Here is a 21,982-nt window from a genome sequence, read left to right as displayed (position 1 = left end):
CTTGCTCGGTGATCCCTACGCAAGAGGTCACTTGTTGGGCTGACAACTGGGCAAAGGGACTGGCGTTGTGGAACGTTCGCTTGCCGATGCTGGCTGCGTGACGCAGTGCTCTCTCCCATGGAGGAAGGCTAAAATATAGGAGGGAGGAGGAGGAGAAACTTTATTCGCATTACCTCACGCAGCCAGCCTTGACAAGCGAATGCTCCGTGAAGCCACAACGGTGACCGAACACGTGACCTCTTGCGTCGAGATTACGAAGCAAGAATAGAGATTTGCTGATACGTTGGCTCCCAGTAGCTATGCCAGTAGTTTTTATTCGGTGCGTGTTTGTTCAGCTGCCCTGCTGTGGCTCTGCTTCCTGAGCGGGAACACCGAAACCAACCACGCACTTTAATGTGCGATCACGTCTTGGGCCAACGGGTTTGGCTTCAATGGCCTCGTGGTATACACCCTCCTATGTTTTTCCTTCCTCCATGCTCTCTCCTAACTTTTCCCTTCCTCCGTGATTACCGGTCAATGCGTCGAGTCTCAGAGGTCACGTGTTGGGCCGATACCGAGAGGCGAAAAAGGTGAAGGGAATGACTTCACGAAGAGTTCAACGCCAGCGGAGTTGGAGGCGTCGCGCCTTGATGGTGCTAGAGGTGAACGACGGGAAACGACTCAGTGAAATATTAGATCACGTTAACTTGACAGTTCTTTTCTTATACTTTCCGTTCTGACCAGTGCAGGGGGGTATGAGCCATTGCTCAAGGGGGCATGAGCCAGTGATGATGACAGTAAACAAACAGAAACATGCTAGAGTTCGTAGTTAAAAAAATGTTTGCTAAAGTTTCATGAAAGAGGGTGTTATCAATAATGGGTACTACACAGAGGGAAGATGGTTCCAATCTATGCACGTACGTGTACAGATAGCGAGGTAAAAAGACTAGGAAAAATGCTTTGTATGACATAGGTCAGTCCCAACGTTGTGATAATGGTAAACACACTGCGATTATTGATGATGTGGTCCTGCAAAGAAGTGTGCGTGCAGTGTAGGATGGTGATAAAGACCGTGAAACAGTGCTGAACGCACAATCTTGTGTCGAAAAGATAGCAACGGAAGGTCAAGGTTAGATTTCATTGAGATAATGCTCGCAATTCTCTTATAACTTGAAGATATAAAACGAACTGAGTTATACTGAGTTATATTGGACAAGTTTTAAGGAAGTAATTAGGCTATCTTGCCCTGGAACTTAGGACATATTAGAGTATAAGAGTCGGTGTTTCAGCTCAGATGAAGCGCCAGAAAAATTGCGGCGCAGATTACACGCGGTTAGCGTTGTCATTAATGCATTTGGTGTGCATTGACCATGACATGTGTGGATTTATATAGGCATCCATGTACTTGTAACAGTGAATTTTTCTAGAGGAAAGTTATTTAGGCAGTAAACGGTTTAGTGGTGAGGCCATCCTAGACACGTACATGTAGTAGGTTACCCTTGTTAATATTTAGTTCCATTAAAAAATGTTTTCTCGACGCACGTCCTCCTGATTGATTATGCTTTTAACGGATAAATGATATATAATGGAATTGGGGTAAAAGAACCTGAGAAGATCTATGAAAAGCATGACAGAATCTGAAATTTTAGTCCTTCTTCAGAGCAAAAGACAGAAAAAAAAGAAAGAAAAACACTGTCATTTTATAGGACAGTATTTGTATACTGTTGTACTATATAGCTGGAAAAGAAGCTTAACTGTATATAGTTTTACTCCTATATACCTAAAATAAGAACTTAACCCGGGAATCGGTATTTCACGGAAGCCTATAGCCCGTATGAATAGCAATAATAAGTTATCTCTTCCGAAGTGTAAATCATAGCATTTGCCTTACTCTCTCACTGCTCAGAATCCTGCCTATTTTGTGTGAGGCGATATATAGTGGGTGGCCACTATTTCACCGTGCCTAACGGAGGCATTTGAAAGAGCCATAGACGTGCGAAAAATCATACTGACAGTTGCCGATTATGGCAGCAATCGTACGTTTGGAGTTCGCCAAGTCCTATACAACAATATCGCGACGCGTAAGGTGCACAAGGTAAGCGTAGGCCAAGCAGATTACATCTGCGAGTCCTATTTTCAGGTCGCCGAGCAACCACAGCAAGTTCTTGGACATTTGGCGCAATTCTACTCCCGACTGATACAGGCACACGTTTAACCGACTGCTTTGAACGAGGTAAGCCGTAGAAGCGCGCTCTGCAATGAATAATAGGCAAATAATTTTTCACGCTTCCACTGAATTTCTGTCAAGATGAAGAAATGAAATCCGTGGGCACTTAAGCACTTCTTAGGAGTTGTGAATACGAAAGCATTAATGTCCAATTTAACGGCGGTGAGCGGCACCTGAAGTTCTGAACGCCTCGTGGGCAAGCGAGAGCGTTGAGACGCTTGGTGCGTTTTGATTTGGCCTTACCGAGGCGCAGTTAGAACGCAGGCGAGAGCTTGCACGGACAAGAAACGCGCGGATAACAAAGGCTTTCCGAGAGCGAGAGCGAGGATGGCGTGGCGTCGTGGCAATGCCATCTCCTCTCACGCAATACCGCGGCAGCAGGCGCTTTAGGTGTGCCCTTTCGCCCACTATGCTCCGTCGAGGCGCGCTCGTGCCGCGGCGTCGCAGCCAATGGGAATTTAAGTGCCGTTTCGCTGCTACAGACGCCGTACGCCGGCTTTTTCGCTCGATGAGCCATTTCCCGCTTTCGCAACCGAACATTTCACGAAATCCAAAGACCGCACACTTAGTAATTCTGGGATGGGAACTTGTACGTGGGACGTCTTACCGCGGTGTTCGACACCTTGCCTTCTTTTTCTTTCTTGAACAGTTTTGCCCTGCGGCATAGCTGCGTATTTAATAAAAGCGTGGAGTCACCCTCTTCATGTAGAAATGGCAGTAGCGGCTTGGCGAATTTGTAGTTCATCGGCTGATGCCTATAACTATTTGTTTGATGCGATCGTAGTTTGGTGGTTCCTAGTAACCTCTCACGAGCAGCCCCCTTCCTGGAAAGTGCCACAACAGGTTGATGTTGATTCCTTTTCAACACAACCGGTCTTATACGGCTTACTGCATGCTATGCCAGGTGTATATCTACTTTTTCGACTATACAAATTTAAGAAAGATTGTCTGTGGCAGATGGCACAATTAATTCATTTAACTGGACTGCTCGAATAGGTGGAAAATATTTGTATTAGTCGAAATGAACGGCCCACTAATTACAAAATTTCACTAATTTAGCTTCGGACCTATTATTTTACGGCACATACTACAGTTTGCGAATTGCAGCCGGTAAGTTTGTGAGGCATATACACTTGGAACGAAATCTGAGACGTGCGAAGCACTGCCAACGCCACCGCAAGGTTTGAGTATACATGGCATAAGCAGAAAATGCAATGCATTTACCATTTTATGCAAAGGACAATACTATGGGAAACCACGCGGATTTTATGAAGGGAGAGAGCGAGAGAGAGAGAGATAGATAGATAGATAGATAGATAGATAGATAGATAGATAGATAGATAGATAGAGAGAGAGAGAGAAGGAAAGGCGGCGACCTTAACTAGCCGTTATCCAGTTTGCTATCCGCTACACGTGGGGAGGGGGACAGTGGAGCGAAATAAAGAAAGAGAGAGAGAGAGGGAAGGCATGAGTCTTGATCACACTTTTGCATGCACTAAGCCAGGTGAAGCCTATCTAAAGTCTGGCGCTCAAGTGTCTCGCCTTGAGCGTTTGAAGAGTTCGAGTGGAAGAGTTTGAGTGGCTGTCTGGGCTGGTGAGCTGTGCGAGAAGACAAAAAAAAAAATATAGAAACATAGGTCTTACATGTGTACAAATACGGTATGCTATATATGAAAAACTATTGTTTAATTAATTAATTATTTTTAATTAATAGTTAAATAATTAAATAATGTTACTTCACCTTGCAGGGACACAATGACAATTGTAATCGCAGGTTATAACGTCTAAACGCGAAATGCAGGCGTCTTTTTTTTTTTTTGATTCTACGACATCAAGACCCTGATATGCCTTTATTGTTCTTTTCTTCTTTAGCGGATAAATAATTGCAGCTCACTGAAACCCCACAATGACCTTTGATCCGCACCAAGGGATGCCGGAGAGCATGTTGAGATACCGGCTAAAACTGTTGCAAAACAATGGATACCACCTCTACTACCCTGTAAGTATCGCTTCACCTGGTTCAATAACATCCAAGTTTGATGATACTAGATCAACTTACATGTTCCCACAGATCTTAAATAACCCATAAGCGCCTCTGTGTCTTTTCCTGCCCTCAATTTCTTTAGGCTCGTCTGAGTAGAACACTACAACCCCCGTATATAATATAAATACAAAAAAAGAACATAGGCTGTGGCAGACACTGCATTTCTTATTCTTGAGCTGGATTGTTCGAGAAGGCGGACATTGCTTGCAGAGTAAATTGAAATGCATAATGACTAAATAACAAATTTTCCATTTTATATATCAATTAATTCACTAATTTACATGTCACCCCTAAAGGCTCTCTGGTTAAATAGGAGGGACAAATACAACAAGAAATGAACAGTTCTGTAAATATGACTCCAATTAAAATATTCATTGACAGTTCAACAGTGCAGACACACAAAATTCATGAAAACAAGGAAATAAATAAGAAAAAAAGTATTATAATGGATACAACGTAATATAACCATCATATATGTATATATACATGCAAACAAACAAACATATTAGCCCAGGCGAATATCAAACGTATTAACAAGAGTAAACAAAGAACATAGTCTATAAAAGTACAAACTATGGAAAAAGCCTGAACACAAAAATAATAGTACAGTACAGGGAATAAGCACGAAAAAAACAAAACTACACATAAAGAGAAGCAATATAGTTATGCAAAATGACACTGTAGCAATAGAAAACAACATAACTAAAAAAGGGTGTTTGCCTAGACGTCATCATGAATGGAGGTCTTGGAATTCGCTGGGGGATGTTTGTTTTGGTTCCGATGTGTAATAGCAACAGATTCCAGCCTTTTATTGCGCGCGGTATGAAATATTCTGCGTAATCTCTTGGGTGGAATAGTATATGTTTTACTTTGTTAGCATGGTCCGGGCGGGGAAATATAACAGCTAGTTGCTAGATGAAATCGTCATGAAGAGATGTGTGATGATAAAGTTATGGAAAAGTGACAAGTTTACGGTGATGCGAATGATCTGGCAATTGTGCGTGATGCGTTAAAACTCTTACACTAGTGAAACGTGAGTATTCTAAGGTATATGAAGCGAACAGCACAGTTCTGAGGACTTAGAGGCGGTTAATAATGTGGGGTTTATGTGAATCTCAAATGGCAGATGTATATTAAGCTTTAGGTTGAATTAAGGTCATGTAAGCAAGATTACGCAGGTGACTAGTCGTCTGTCTAATGTCACGTTTAAGACGGCCGAGAGAACAATTATCGGAAGCAAGGGTTTGTATTACTGTTGCTACTCCCATGAGAAGTCAAATTGTAAATGAAGTTCTACGCACTTGTAAGTTGATGCCAGTTCAATGGTAAAACGATGGTACACGACAAACACGGTTAGTAAATTACATAGTCTATGTTTTAGTCATGGTTGCAAGTAGCCTTAGCCAGGCTGAGGACCAGTCATTTATCACGTCGAGGCCCCAATGTAACAATTGCTGGCCAATATCGCAGGGTACGTTACGCTATATAGCGCAATCATCAGCGAATAGTCTAATTCTGGATGACAGTGACGATGGAAGTTCGTTAATAGATTAGAAATATTAATGGCATGATCACGCTGCTCTGAGGGACACCAGAACTGACGTGTCTGAATGATGAGTTAAGAGTCATTAACAGAGGTGATTTGCAGGCTAGATGACAGGAACTCTCAAATGTGTAAGCATTTCTATGCTTACCCAACGAGAAAACCGTCCCTCCGCCCGTCCCGTAAGACGACCGCTTTCGAGATAGCGCCCACAGCAGCGAGCGGATTCACCTTCGTGCAGCCTCTCGCTTAGACGCCAACGAAGTGCCGAGAACACAGCGCCCACGGAGCTGTCACCACACGCCTCACTCTGGCACTTTCGCAGATCGCTTTCAAGATACGGGTCCGCATGTCTCTCTTCAACGCTACGTAAGCGGCGAGAACATAGCACACGAAGCTATCAGCAGTCCCTCTTTGTCGGCATCGCAGATCGCTTTCAAGGTGCGGCCCATCCGGCGGTGCCATACGAAGTCGCCGCCCAAGTACGTTTGGTCAATGGTTCGGCGCGGATGGATAAGACCCTAAAGAGCGACAACGGCTTATAATGATCGGAACATCATCAGCGCACCTGGCGCCACAGCGCTGTCGTTTGTACTGGCCTGATCATGTTTCATAACGTTGATGATGACACGTACCGGGCTGCGCGGAGCTGAGCAATTGGCACAACGATCAAGCATACTTAGACGACTCGCAGAGGAGTTTCTGCGTGAATTTTTCATTCATGCTAGTACATTAGGGTGAATGGTAAGCCCTTCCAATTTCTGACAGAAGTCGGTAGTCCGGAAGACGGTCGAGGACCTTCCTGTAGTTAAAAAAAAATGACGTTCACTTGAAACCCAGCAGCAATAGAGGAATGAATGGCACGGATGAAGACGGCGAGTTGCCTGTCACAAGAATATTCTCTTCGAAAACCGCGCCGGTACTTAAACATATACTGTTATGTTCGATGCAGTTAAGGACCTGACAATCTGTGAAATTGCGACGTTGTAGTGACGAGGAAGAAAGATGCAGTGTAAGAACTGCGTTACCAATTTGACTATTTATTGGGCGAACCTCTTCCAAGAAAAACAACACTTAGCACAATGTTAGTGGCAGGGAAAGTTGTCGATCGTCCAAAATCATATCTGCGGGTCAAGCGTGTCTGCTTTTTATACTTAACTCGTCGAAGGTTTCACAATGGCGCTCGCATACCTTCCGGAAAGTAAACACTATTCGCGTCGCGCATACAATTTGATTACACGAAGTTCGGCAAGAGCATAGACAACAGATAGAATCAACGATAACATTCGAGTGAGTCCAAGTTCATGCTTGTGCGCCTTGCAGTGAGGGATAACTTTAGGTTGTTATGCGGTGCAAGGAAAAAGTATAAACAAGTGCACGTGTCAATATGCTCTAAACGTTTAGACTGTAGTGGTTAACGAAATGGGAGGATAGTTGAGGGGTGAACACCGACCGCCGGATTTTAATGTAGGAATAATTTTAGCTATATTCCAGTCATTAGGACCGTAACCAGTTGCTAATGATTGTGGAAAAAAGAGCACGGAACAGTGGACAAGCATTAGAAGATATGCACCTAATATCTTATTGTTGGGGCCAATGTGATCCTAAGCATAAGAAATTCTTAGTTTCTTGAGGAGCAAAAAAATTACAGATTCACTGATGGTTATTTATGGCAAACGTATATTAGTGAAAAAAGAATTAGGGCTATGGCATGAGGCGATGTGTTCGTCAGCAAAAACTGATACAAAAGTATCGTTAAAAATTTGTGCGCAGTCCGCTTGAGAAAAGAACGTCATTATCCTCTGGGATGTTTATATCACTATGTACATAAATTTTCGGTTCTGCCTTTTTTTTTAACTAAATACTTCACGCCGCGTATTGAAATTTACATATCAGCCTGCTTCTCGCTTTCCCTTTCCTGTCAAGTGTGTATATGTTTTCAAATCAAATAATAACAATAATAACAATTCGCTGTTGTTCCACGTGGATTTTTACGAAACGCCATTTTAATAATTTAAGTTCAAGAAATGTCCAGCCAATGCGTTTCATAGCAGGCATTGGGAAGGAATATTTCGAAATTGGTGTCGGACTGCACGACGGTGACAACTGCAACAAAAATGCGCTTGTAGGGTCCGTATAAAAACTGTCGTAATAAAACAACTTGCCGCTGGTGGAAGTCGAACTCAAAAACTTTAGCATTATGCGTGCAATGCTATACCGATGGAGCTGCGCCTACGGTGTTATCAGGCTCACTTGCTTAAGTATTTGTGTACATGTACAAGATTTTATCTCGGGAGTGTTAGCCAGCTTCACTCATGGTCATGAGTGGAGAGACTAATGGGAAGGACAAGACACCCGAAAAGCGCTCGCGTGTATATCGTCCTGGTCCTCAGCGTACCGAGGCCTTGGATATATATATATATATATATATATATATATATATATATATATATTTCAATGAAAAGTTCTGTAGGTCCGGTGCATAAGTAGTTGAAGAAACGAAGGTGCACACTTACGAAAGTTGCATCTTTAGTGTTTTTAACTTTCCGGCCGTTCCACGGCCGAAACGTTAAAAACATTAAAGATGCAATTTTCGTAAGTGTGCACCTTCGTTTCTTCAACTGTGTATATATATATATATATATATATATATATATATATATATATATATATATATAGAGAGAGAGAGAGAGAGAGAGAAAAATACAACAAACGGCGCCGCGGTAGCTCAATTGGTAGAGCTTCGCACGCGAAATGGGAAGGTTGTGGGTTCGGTTCCCACCTGCGGTAAGTTGTTTTTTCCTCCACTTTCATTTTCAATAATTGATCGTTTCTTTGTTTCATTTATTAAGCACAAGTAATTTCTCCTATGCGGTCCTTGGTCTCAGTGTTTGTTGGCTTCTTATGATATGACTAATAACAATCGGGCCCCTCGGTTAAACCCCTTTTCTTCTCGTTCATATATATATATATATACGTCGTATATATATATATATATAGCGTATCGTGTTTTTCATGTCGCATTTCGAAGCTATGCGATAAGTTCTTTTTCCCCTCTTTCATCATTTGTTCCATCTACACATGACCCTCGCCCCCCCCCCCCCCCCGCCCCCGAGAAAGAAAAAAAATATAGGCGAACAAAGGAGTAATTGTTTTCAAAAAGCTATATCGCTCTATTTCAGGAGCTCACAGAATAAGATGCAGCGCAGTATATAGGAGGTTTCCTTTTTTTTTTTTAAACCTTGGCTATAAACGGCTGGAACGCCCTGTATATCAGTGCACACATGCGTTATTTCTCATTCGCTCTCTCCCTCTAGTATGGCCGGAAGCTCCCCACACCGTCGGAATACTTAACCGGAACGCTAAGGGAGCCCTTGTACGATGGATGGACGTTCAGGGTGTTTTTCTGCGCCCATGCACTGTGAGTAGACGTTTTGAATACTCTTCTTCTGCCCGCGCACGTCTCGAGGGCTGGGCTATAACCTCAGAGCCGACTCGCCCGAAGGTGCCAGAATCTGAATATGTTTATCAATGGCGAGCGCCAAGATCGAGGACACGACTAAAGGCATGTTGTCGGTTACACTATCAAGCACAATGCAAAGCCTTCCCTCCTTTTTTCTTTCGAATTGCCTTCAGTGTCAAGCTAGTCAAGATTAGTTAGTGAACTCTGCAAGCCTTCAATATAGAGAAAAAGGAGCATTCGGCTTCAGCGCACACGTTGGAATCTGTGAGAAGCGAAGCTTTAGTGAATCGCTCAATCAAATGCTGCACAAACAACGGCGATGGGCGCAAGTGTGTAACCGTGCGTGCTATCTCCGCTCATTACCTGAATCAGCAACTCGGTCGGTCGATCACCACTCGGGACACGCAGCTTGCCATCAGCGGAAGCCAACACGGAGAGCTTGCCCCTTCCAGAAGGTTGCCAAGTCGGGCACTGGGCGTAGTCTGTCCATTGAAATCACTGATGAGACCGCTGGTTTCGCGGGACGCAGGCGCACGATCGCACAACACTTTTCATGTTGCTGCTAGTTAATTGCGGAAAAAGAAATTGTAGTTACTCAAGCCAATAGCGGTGATGCAAATGACCTAATGGGGTTGTTCTGGGCGCACTAACAGTTTGAGAGCGCAGCTCTTGGGCAACCGTTCCTGCGGCGAGCGTCGGCGGCGTAACCGAGCGAACGAGCGCAGCGAAAGGTAGAAGAGTGAACGCAGAGCGGCAGATGAAAGACGCGAGCCGCGAACGGCGCACACCAACGAGAGCAGCCCCTCCAGTGAGTGCGCGCGGAAAACTGGTGTCATGCGGACACGCCCGACCGCTCGATCCGCACTCGTATCTGGTCTCAGCCGGACCGCTCGTTTCGTATTTTCGTCTCCTCGCGTCGGCTCTCGCTCGCGCTTGTTTGGTTTGATTGGTTTAGTCTCCTTCGCGCGTGTTTCAAACGTGATGGTTTGCGATTGTTTTGTAACCTGATCGTATGCGCGACGCGAATTGCGTAGTACTTTCTGGAAGCCAGGCGGCACGAGAGATCACGCTGGAACCTTGGACGAGTCATCTATAAAAGCCGTCGCGCTTGACCCGCATATAAGATTTTCGATGACTGCCGACTCTGCTACATGTATATCTCGAATGCTTTGCCTCAATATATCGCGAAATGAAAACACGTATACAGCTGCGCTGAAATTTTTCATTAGGGAGTATCGCAATCGTCAGTGAATATTTACCATAGAATGTGACGCCTTGAATTTAAAAAGAAAGTGAGATACTTGTCCTGTATATCCTCCCTAATTAACCGGATAATCAGCACAAAAATGATCAAAGTGGTGGGAGAGGACTGATGATCAAACACTATATGCCTCATACTCGTATATTGCACCAGATTTTTTTCATTATTTCTTTGCCTCGTTCCAGACACTATGCGGTAGGTAGCTAGATCCTCGCGACAGCTCGCGCTTTGACTGACCGGGTTAGACGGCAGCGTCTGTCTCCAGGATCGGCCCAGATTCTCCAGCACTTACCTCGTAGCAGCTATAGCGCTAGATAGAAACTGTATGCGTGACGTCTACAGCCTTTATGATGGGCCCAGGCCAACCATGCTTTAGCGTCTCATCGCCGGTGTGCAAAGGTATGACATATAGTCATAGGTACTTACGATTGTATAACACGTCGTCGCTGATGACGTCACAATCCGCTTTTCTCTCACCCACGCTAGTCCAGCATACTATGTAGAAGCCCACACTCGGCCTTTCTCGTATAAGCTCGCGTCGGGCGGCCAGAGTAGAAATTACGGCCTCGGCGTTACAGGAACATCGTCACCGTTGTCTTGCCCCTCTTAGTACGCGCACGCTTGCGTCAAACACATAACTGTTCGTCTTACATAAATACGTCGGTCCAACGAGGTAGCTCGTAATCGTGCGTAATCCTAAACGGTATGGTAGTCAGCTACGAGCAAAATACTTGGCATTACGTTGATTCCCACATTGCGGGAAATCGCCTTCATATTTTTTTGCACAGTTTGGCTAACGTTAGCTGGGACATGTAATCCCCTAAGTATCATGCATGTTTGACGAGACGTTTCGAAGTGCCTTATTTCGTTTGGAAACGGGGGAAGAATAGCTTTTCCTTCCGCCTAATTCATGCAGCCAATGTTAACTTGTACGTATGGTTCGGATTGGTGAATCAAATCATATTCCAAAAAAAACGACGAAAAGAGAAAAAAGACTGCGTGACGTGAAGCAGGATGTGCTGAATAGAAATTTAGTTACCGTGTAATTACGAAGACTGGCATTGACTGACTGGCTAGCGAATGCACAAACCTACCATCCTGCAATATTGTCCTTCTTTCCATAGAGTCTACGGCTCCTTGGGGGATAAAATGACGCAATCCTATTACTTCACATTTATTGAGATTGATTCACAATTTGTCACTGAAACGGCAACTCACAGAATTAGTGTCGCTTTCTGTATGGCCCTACATTGTAACATCACTATATCCTGTAAAATAATTAACACCGTTATTCACTTGTGTGTAAGTTATTTTTCACTGCATACTTCGTTTTGTATTTAGCAGGCAACGTCAAAGCTACGCAAGTAATTGCGTAATCATGTGGTGCTCCTTAGAGTATCTTTTATATTCCGCTTAATTAGGTGATTAACTAAGATGAGTGCCGCTCATCTTCAGCGCGCCTAAGAAGCCCGACAGCTCGCCCGCCTGCGCATGAAAAACCAGCAGGGGACCGACAACCGAATTATGTAATTTTTTAATATTCACTCTAGGGCCAAGTGCGTTTCGATGTGTTGTAGTGGGGGTTCAGAAACGACCGACCCAATTACTTTTGTGGCAAGATACGCGAAATACGAAATAAAACCACGTGACTGAGCTCGTGAGCTATCGTATTGCAGCGCTCTCAGCCGTGCGTCGAGTCCATCGCTTATCAGGGACGACGACGCTTCCTTTTCGTGCGTCACCGCCAAAGATGCCGACGCACTGTGAAGCCGATGTCCAGAGTCACACCGCTCACTTCGCCACGATGCACGCGTAGGGTTCTCTCCCACGAACCGCGATTGAGAGCGCTGCGCGCGAGCGCAGTCACGTGACTCTATTCCACACTTCGCGGGCTCTCTTTAAAGGCCCAAGAAAATCGCCCCGCAGCATGTAGGTTGCCACAAAAAAATTGGATCGGTCGTTTGTGAACACCCTCTACAATACAACGAAACGCACGTGGCCCTAAAGTGAACATTAAGAAATTTGCATAATTCATCTGAGTTAATTAACCAATTAAACGGAATATAAAATATACTCTAAGGAGCGCCACATGATGGCAAACATATGCAGTTTGTTTCATTCAGCTGCGGCTAACCACTTTTACTTAAAATCCTTGTGACAAGTTACGTGAAACACCCTGTCAGACTCTGCGCGTTTATCGGCGCAGTTTTTGATCTGCGATGCCTTCTGCGGAATAACTACTTCATGAGTACATTACAACTAAGTCTTGCTGTCGCAAGGTTATGTTAACTAACGCATTATTTGGACACGTTTGACTACTAGTATGCGGTGTGCCATGTTGTGGTCGCGAGCAGCGAGCAGTGGGCTGTGGCTCCCGGTGACAGAAGCGTGCCACCAAGCTCGTTTGGTGATAAATGGCTTCAGATCTGCGACTCTTTTCGCGTAATAAATACGTTCGCATTTCGCGACGCAAATGTGTGAAACCTTGCTTTACATCGAATCGCGCGACGCACAACCATATCTTTGGACGAAAAGGAAAACGAGGGGCCCGTTTCCTTTTTTCTTTTTTTTTTGGCGAGTCATAATTATATTAAGTCAACAGATAATGAAGCCGAGGAAAGCACGGGGCGAATGATTTGTTCTTTTAATGTAAGCATTAGAAGCTATTAAGCAATAATAGTGGGCGGTCAGTGGTAACCGAACGCACACGCTCCGCGTTATGGGCGCATTGCTGCAATTGAGCTACGATGATGGCTGTTGCTTTCTCATTTTATCTTATCTTTTCCTTGATATATGGAGCCCCACTTTTCGGTCGTGTATATGAACAAACGTTTATCTAGCTTGCCTGTTGTCTATCAAATGGGGTACGATGTCTCTTTGTTTCCATGATCGACATTTGACAAACACCAAATTTATTTCTGGTGCGATTTCAGGTCGCACGAGACGGAACTTAAAATAACATGGGAGAGCGCAGACTCATCTAGTTGGTTTATCAGAATATGGGTAAACACGAAAGGCGAAGTAGCCACCAGCGGCCACGACACTACCGGCAACTTCAGTGCTCCGATGGGGGTGCAGCCCGTTCAGAATGGGGACTACTACACTCTGGCCATTCGGTACGAGGGGAGCTCCTTATTTAGGGTAAGTATAGTGTTTGGCAGACAACGCGGGGTCGAGACTATAGCATGCGACGGGGAATTTTCGCTACAAGAAGTCTGCTCCCTACGACCGAGTCACATACACGTGTAGTATTATAACATAGAACGCATGAACATCGCCTAGCTACTCGATTACGATGATGCAGTTCGATGAAAAAAAAATCAACGCCCAAGCTCTCCGTACAGATTGTTGACCAGTGATGCTGTCACGTACGGCCCTGGTGTTTATCACTGGGTTAATCCCGACATTTCATTAAACCACGGCTTTGTAGGCTGGCGGATCCTCGGCCCGCAGTTGCTGCTTGCGCTCGGCTGCACGAGCCTGTTCTTGTGCCCGGGCTGCAGCATAGGCACGGCGTAGACGAGCTCGTTCCCGGTTCTGTTCTCGGCGTTGCTGATCGAAAGCTGCCTGCTCCTCAGGTGTACGTATGACGCGTGGTCTACCACTTTTCGGGCCAGAGAGAAACTGCTGCGCGCGCGCTCGGCTGCGATGGTGGGCAATGAAGTCACTACTGGCGCAGCTTATCCAACACCAGCTAGATAGCACAAGGCCTTTTCACTCCGATCCATGACGTCATGTTACCTGGCCTGACTGCCATAGAATCTGATGAGAATGCTCCTGAGTAGGCAACAGTGATTTTGACGTCACCGCTTTCATTACGCCAGCCTCGTCAATGCAAATTTCCGGTCAGGTAGCGTGACGTCATGGATCGGAGTAAACAAGCCTTGTGCTATCTAGGTGGTGTTGGCTCATCGCACGCCTCTCTTTCTCTCTTTTCTTTTTCGCGCGTGGCACTGCGCAGGAGGAGTTTTCGGCGTACAGGCGACCGACAGATGGACGAATCGGCTAGCCATCTCGAGCTTCGCTGTACAAATTTGGAGTTCGCTTACGCTTCGCTTTTATGAGTGGAACGCAATAGCACAGAAATATCCCTGACTGCTTCTCACGCTTCCCGGCGACTGCAGCTTATGTAACCGTAATGTTTACCGGGAAACGTTGGCGCCAAACGCGATACACGAAGGCGAGCTTCGTGGTTGTTTTTTTGATGGTGTTGCAAGGAACCGAGCGGGCCGCAGCGCTCCTACTAAGACAGACCTCAAACAGCAGCTGGAAAACGCTATTGCGTTAAAAGGGGTTTGTGTTTGGGCCTCCGCGTAACGACAGTGTTTTCGTGTATATTCAAATTACAATCCGACGCTGTAATGTCTGTATGTTGTCTGTAAGTCACATTTTTTGATTTTCTAACGCATTTTACTTTGAGAAATTCAATGAATTCAGTAATGTATCCGCGACACACGGAGGGCCTGCGTGGCTATCGCGATAAGACATGGCAGAGCAACGTTACAATGACACAAAACAGAGCCCACAATGCGTACATTAGGAAGTCATGACAAGCTAATTACTGGAGATGGGATTTTTAGGCATTAAAATGCTGTTTCAGGCGCCTATAATCGGCACTAAAAGGTGCGGTTTAGGCAGATTTGGGTACTAACATAAATTGCTTCCTGAGTAGCTTTTACGCTGCGTTGCGCACGTATAACAGAAGTAGGTTGGTATGCCACGTTTCTTAGCTACTTAATTTTGCTGCGGAAGGATTAAAATCCCCATTACGCGAACATCCGGCGTTGTCGTGGTCGGCGTGGCCGAAAGAGGGTACTAAAAATGGGCGACGGCGCGAAGAGTAAGAACACGACAAAAATGCTCGGATTGATGTCAGATTTGTTAGACAGGTTTCTGTAAACAAAGTCAATTGATGGAATTGAAATGAAAATTTGGTGCATTTCGGCCTGGGTGGGAATCGCACCAGGGTCTCCGGGGTGCGAGATAAACACGCTTCCCCGGCGCTGTGGCTCCGCTGCTACGGTTTGGCTAAAGTTGTTCCTCGTACGTGCGTCATTGCAGACGCACGGCTCTGTCTCCGTCACGGCCTCTCTCTCGTCACTTGCTCTTTGCATTTTATTGGTGCTGTGTCTAGTGAGGTGCACTCCGAAGCGTCCACCTCAGCGGCATCTGTGAAACGTGGGCGCCCACGGAGGCAGGCCGCAGAAGACGAAGCAAGGCAACACAAAAAGGAATGCCGTGCAAGTTTACAATGTGCACGACGACATATGGATGAATACCCAAGCGAAAACATTTCCCCAAAGCGACTTCAATGCTTTCGCATTCCCACACGTAAGCAGTCTTAGGTGTCGCTGCCGAACATTTATTACGATAGCGATTATATGGACACTCGAGCCGCATTTCTGCCGTCGGCGTCGCCGTGAGGTTCCGTATAAGTTCCAAGGGGAGGGTGAGCGTGGGAGGGTGAGCCGGCGAACGCGGCTCACCCTCACATGCTTTTACCCTCACCCTTGAACCAGCTCACCCTCACCCTCAAACGCGGCCAAAGTTCGCGCCCGTGCGGGCCTGATCTTCAAAGCGACCTGCGGTGTTTGCAGACTGCGTGTAGTGCCGGTAGCTTAGTACGCACTGTGCTTTCGACGTTTAGTTCGCGTTGAAGCGAGAGATGTACGAAAGTCAATTCGCTCGCTGCTGCTGCCGCGATTCCTCACTCCAGCGTTTTGACAGCGAGTTTCCGCGCTCATCGAACGAGATGCGTTCATGTTTACCTGTGTGCTCGTGACAACGTTCTTGTTAATTTGGTTATAAAACGTTGACAGGCTAGTTGGCTTGAATCGATGTTAGAATGTGCAAGCGCGACTGAACGAGGGCGTATAGAAAGAAACAGACACACAGAGACACCGCCGTCTGTGTGCGTCTGTTTCTTTCCCGTTCAATCGCGCTCACACATTTCATCATTGTTAATTTAGGTAATAAGCGAGTGTTCACAAATTTATACGGCCGATAAAACTACTATCCTTAAGTCGTGTAGCTATAAACTAATTTGCTATCGCAATCGGTGCTTCGCCTTTCGGGCGAAACTGGGACTTTTTCTTTAAGAAACAAAGAACATACTGCGAAAGCTTACACATGCCCGTTTACTGCATTGCTGCACGGCGTCTGCACTCAAGAAAAATTATGGAAACTGTCGGAAACCATTTCGAGGTTTTCTCGCCTAAAGTTAATTCAGTCATTACTACTGTTAGCCCCATTACTAAGGCTATTACAGGAATGAGAAGGAAAAACAAAAGAAAAGCAGGGGTGGAAAAAAGTAAATAAGTGACATACGTACGCATTCAGCCCGCTTTTTGTCGTTCAGTGTAAGCGTATACGCAGTAAATGGACGCGCAAGGTCCAGAGATGTTAGCGGCTTGTACTTTTCAAACAGAACGTTCAGTTGTTTCGCATGCTTTTGGGTTACATAATTTTGGGCACTGAATTTTTGTCGCTTCCTTGAGCACAGAGTATACCCGTGTTCTTTACCGAGACTGAGTGAATCTTTCCACCAGCTCATTCGACAACCGTTGTTTTCGGCACGGCGGCGAGCCACTCCTGTATACCGCCACAATGCGGTCGACGTTCCCAGTCAGTGCTTCACCAGAAGCTTTGAGCTTCTCATTCGTATCAGCCAAACATCAGTGCCGATTTAACGGTAAATGCGAGAGAACTGCATTAGCATGACGTCGCACCTCTTTGAAGTCCCGGATCCATCATTTAAACTGAGTGCATACCATTGCAAAGTGGTGTTCACGAGCTCACTCGACATACATACGTCCTGCCCTTTCGGGGAGCGAAGTGCAACTGACGGTTGTTCAGAGAAGACCACCATCAGTTGCACTATATATATATATATATATATATATATATATATATATATATATATATATATGTGTCCAGCCTGGTTACGCCCACTGCAGGGCAAAGGCCTGTCCCATACTTCTCCAACTACCCCGGTCATGTACCTATCGTGGCCATGTTGTCCCTGCAAACTTCGCAATGTGATCCGCACACCTGACTTTCTGCCGCCCCCTGCTACGCTTCCCTTCCCTGGGAATCCAGTCCGTAACCCTTAATGACCATCGGTTATCTTCCCTCCTCATTACATGTACTGCCCATCCCCATTTCTTTTTCTTGATTTCAACTAAGATGTCATTAACTGGCGTTTGTTCCCTCACTCAATCTGCTCTTTTCTTATCCCTTAACGTTACACCCATCATTCTTCTTTCCATAGCTCGTTGCGTCGTCCTCAATTTAAGCAGAACCTTTTTCGTAAGCCTCCAGGTTTCTGCCCCATACGTGAGTACTGGTAAGACACAGCTGTTATATACTTTTCTCTTGAGGGATAGTGGCAACCTGCTCTTCATGATTTGAGAATGCCTGCCAAACGCACCCCAGCCCATTCTTATTCTTCTGATTATTTCAGAAAGCATATTTAGCGGCAGCAAACAAGGACGGAAGGGAGACGACGCCACAATGCACTAACTTCAACAACTTGATTTTCAGGAAATACACCTAAATAACCCATGCACAGTGGCGCCACCTTATCCAAATCTTACCCATCCAAAAAAGCCGTCTCCTTATCTAACAAGTCGACTGAAGGGGCACTAACACACGTGTCACTATTCCGCCAGATAGCCTGAGCCTCAAGAATCTCTCGCATGTCTTTATCTTTGTGCTTCGCAAGAACCCGGCAGGATCCATACACCGGCGCACAGCCGCATTCCTGACAGTGAGCTGACAGTTGACCGTATTGTTTATTTGGCTTATTGCCAAACTGTGAAAAATAAACAATACGGTCATCTGCTTTATGTAATCTGCTAAATATGCTTTCAGTTTACCAACACGCCCAACAAATGACAGTGCTGATTATTTCAGTCTCATGATCCGGATCCGTGGTCACTACCTGCCCTAAGTAGATGTATTCCCTGACCACTTCCAGTGCCTCGCTACCTATCGTAAACTGCTGTTCTCTTTCGAGACCGTTAAACATTACTTCAGTTTTCTGCAGATTAATTTTTAGACCCACCCTTCTGCTTTGCCTCTCCAGGTCAGTGAGCATGCATTGAAATTGGACCCCTAGGCCGCTATTTTGTAGCGATGCCTTATGCCTTATTCTATGCTATTCTTATCATCCACCATACAGGGCCACCTGATCCCATTGATAATGTGGGCAGACCGTCGCTCTGACCACTGGCCAAGCGCGAAAAGCCTGAAAAAGCATAGCATCGGAAAAGGCATCGCTACAAAATACCGGCCCTGAGTTACTAAGCAAGGCAATATCATCAGCGAATCGCAAGTTACTAAGGTATTCTCCATTAACTCTTATCCCCATTTCTTCCCACTCCCGGTCTCTGAATACCTCCTGTAAACATGCTGTGAATAGCATTGGAGAGATCGTATCTCCGTGCCTGACGCCTTTCTTTATTGGGATTTTGTTGCTTTCTTTATGGAGGACTACGGTGGCTGTGGAGCCGCTATAGATATCTTTCAGTATTTTTACATACGGCTCGTCTACACCCTGATTCCGCAATGCCTCCATGACAGCTGAGGTTTCGACTGAATCAAACGCTTTCTCGTAATCAATGAAAGCTATATATAGAGGTCGGTTATATTCCGCACATTTTTCTATCACCTGATTGATAGTGTGAATATGGTCTATTGTCGAGTAGCCTTTACGGAATCCTGCCTGGTCCTTTGGTTGACAGAAGTCTAAAGTGTTCCTGATTCTGTTTGCGATTACCTTAGTAAATACTTTGTAGGCAACGGACAGTAAGCTGATCGGCCTATAATTTTTCAAGTCTTTGGCATCCCCTTTCTTATGAATTAGGATTATGTTAGCGTTCTTCCAAGATTCCGGTACGCTCGAGGTCATGAGGCATTGTGCATACAGGGTGGCCAGTTTTTCTAGAACAATGTGCCCACCATCCTTCAACAAATCTGCTGTTACCTGATCCTTCCCAGCTGCCTGCCCCCTTTGCGTAGCTCCCCAGGCGTTCTTTACTTCTTCCGGCGTTACTGTCCAACAAAAAGGTCACGAGGTCGTTTTTCAATGGATACCTGGTCACTGTGGAATCAGTGGCAATGATTCCGCCGATAACGCTGCTCGCACAGCACATCAAGGAGAGCACAGCGTTTCAATTCCGCTTTCGAGGACTGATGCTGCAAAGCAGCTTCGACACCTGGCACGCAGTCTCACAGTGACCGAGTGGAACTCACCAAACTTACGACTCACGCGACTGCATCGACTAAACCCCTCCCTGCAACTCTGACCTCCACTCGGACTTCCTCGACGTGAAGCTACGCTTCTCTGTCGCCTTTGGTTAGGAGTGGCCTTTACAAAGGCATACTCAACATTAATTGGAATGGCTGACAGTGCAGCTTGCGAGGTCTGTGGCACCGAAGAAAACATCGACCACCTGCTGTGCCACTGTCCAAGATATGCCTCAGAGAGACAAGAACTCGCCAAAGCTTTCCAAAAATTGGACAATCGGCCGCTTTCTGTGCAGGTGCTGCTAGAACACCGCCCCCATCGCCCGTCGGCCCATAAAGCGGTGAAGGCGCTTTTGTGTTTCTTAAGGACGACGGGTTTGTGCGACCATCTGTGACTATTAACGCGATTTCTGTAAGACCACTCGCGTAAGCGAACTCGCCTCAATTTCCTTCTATCCTTCCCTCCTCTCTCTCCCTGTGATCTTTGTTTCCCCCTTTCCCATTCCCCCGGTGTAGGGTAGCCAACCGGACGTTATTCTGGTTAACCTCCCTGCCTTCTACTTTTCTCTTTCCTCCTCCTCCTCCTCCCGGCGTTACTTGTGGGATTTCAAATTCGTCTAGACTATTCTCTCTCACATTATCGTCGTGGGTGCTACTGGTACTGTATAAATCTCTACAGAACTCCTCAGCCACTTGAAAGATCTCATCCACATTAGTAATGATATTGCCGGCTTTGTCTCTTAACACATACATCTGATTCTTTCCTATTCCTAGTTTCTTCTTCACTACTTTTAGGCTTCCTCCGTTCCGGAGAGCATGTTCAATTCTATCCATATTATAGTTCCATATGTCAGCTGTCTTACGCTTGTTGATTAACTTGGAAAGTTCTGCCAGCTCTATTCTAGCTGTAGGGTTAGAGGCTATCATACATTGGCGTTTCTTGATCAGCGCTTTTGTTTCCTGCGATAGCTTACTGGCAGCCTGTCTAACGGAGTTACCACCGACTTCTATTGCACACTCCTTAATGATGCCCGTAAGATTGTCGTTCATTGCTTCAACACAAAGTTCCGCTTCCTGAGTTAATACCGAATGCCTGTTCTGTAGCTTGATCCGAAATTCTTCTAGTTTCCCTCTTACCGCTAACTCATTGATTGGCTTCTTATGTACCAGTTTCTTCCGTTCCCTCCTCAAGTCGAGGCCAATTCGAGTTCTTACCATCCTATGGTCACTGCAGCGCACATTGCCGAGCACGTCCACATCTTGTATGATGCCAGGGTTAGCGCAGAGTATGAAGTCTATTTAATTTCTATTCTCGCCATTCGGGCTCCTCCACGTCCACTTCCGGCTATCCCGCTTGCGGAAGAAGGTATTCATTATCCGCATATTATTCTGTTCTGCAAACTCTATTAATAACTCTCCCCTGCTATTCCTAGGGCCTATGCCATATTCCCCCACTGACTTGTCTCCAGTCTGTTTCTTGCCTACCCTGGCATTGAAGTCGCCCATTAGTATAGTGTATTTTGTTTTGACTTTACCCATCGCCGATTCCACGTTGTCAGTATTGGGGGCTCAATCCCATCGCTCGAGATCCGTTGCCAAGATTGGAGTCCGGCATGAATTCGAAGGTAGCTGGCCCATGCCGTCGTTCAACTTAAACACGCTGAGGACGTTGATGAAGGGAAGAACTGCTTCTCATCGAGAACGAGGAAAATGGGTTTATTTACAGATATTAAATCAGTCTAACATCACTGCTTAAGAAAAAGAGTGTCAGTCCAACACGACTGCTCAAGAGAAAGTGTGTCAGTCCAACCTGACTGCACGAGAGACGTGTGTCGAGCCTCCGCCCAACAGCCGTTTTTAAACGCTCGGTCCTTCGGCGATACAAGGCAGCGAATGTTCGTTTCGTCATCGCAAAACTAGCCGCCTCCCGTGACAAGGTGACGCACACACACACGCAAACACACAGGTGCGAAGGACTGGAGCCGCCGACAGAGGGGAGTCGTTCCGGGAAGCTCGAAGACATTCTGGGTAGCTCGTTGTCCCGCCGCGGCTTGCTCATGCGTAGCGAAATCAGGTTCGCACTAGGGACCTCGGGCACAATAGTTCGTCCGTCGAACCCGTTTCGTCACAACGGAGATGGGGCTCGTGGATGGAGGTGGTTTTCAGCACAAAGCCCGCTTCTTCGAACGCAGTCTAGCTGCAGCGACGGAGAGGGG

At 45.9% G+C, this 21,982-nt stretch overlaps 1 protein-coding gene across 1 annotated transcript in view; it reads left to right on the top strand.

Moving 5' to 3' along the window:
- The first annotated feature begins 2,032 nt into the window (after positions 1-2,032).
- LOC126522639 (uncharacterized) overlaps positions 2,033-21,982 on the top strand; it is a 62,677-nt gene continuing 42,727 nt past the window's right edge. Inside the window, exons 1-4 of the mRNA XM_055066515.2 lie at positions 2,033-2,212; positions 4,079-4,205; positions 9,111-9,214; positions 13,451-13,658. Coding sequence (XP_054922490.1) covers positions 4,113-4,205; positions 9,111-9,214; positions 13,451-13,658 — 405 coding nt within the window. The 5' untranslated portion in view covers positions 2,033-2,212; positions 4,079-4,112. The remainder of the gene's footprint in view (positions 2,213-4,078; positions 4,206-9,110; positions 9,215-13,450; positions 13,659-21,982) is intronic.

The sequence above is a fragment of the Dermacentor andersoni genome, chromosome 6 (assembly GCF_023375885.2).
Source record: "Dermacentor andersoni chromosome 6, qqDerAnde1_hic_scaffold, whole genome shotgun sequence".
Lineage (NCBI taxonomy): Eukaryota > Metazoa > Arthropoda > Arachnida > Ixodida > Ixodidae > Dermacentor > Dermacentor andersoni.
Note: the sequence above shows the minus strand (reverse complement) of the source record. Positions and strands in the feature narration are given on the sequence as shown.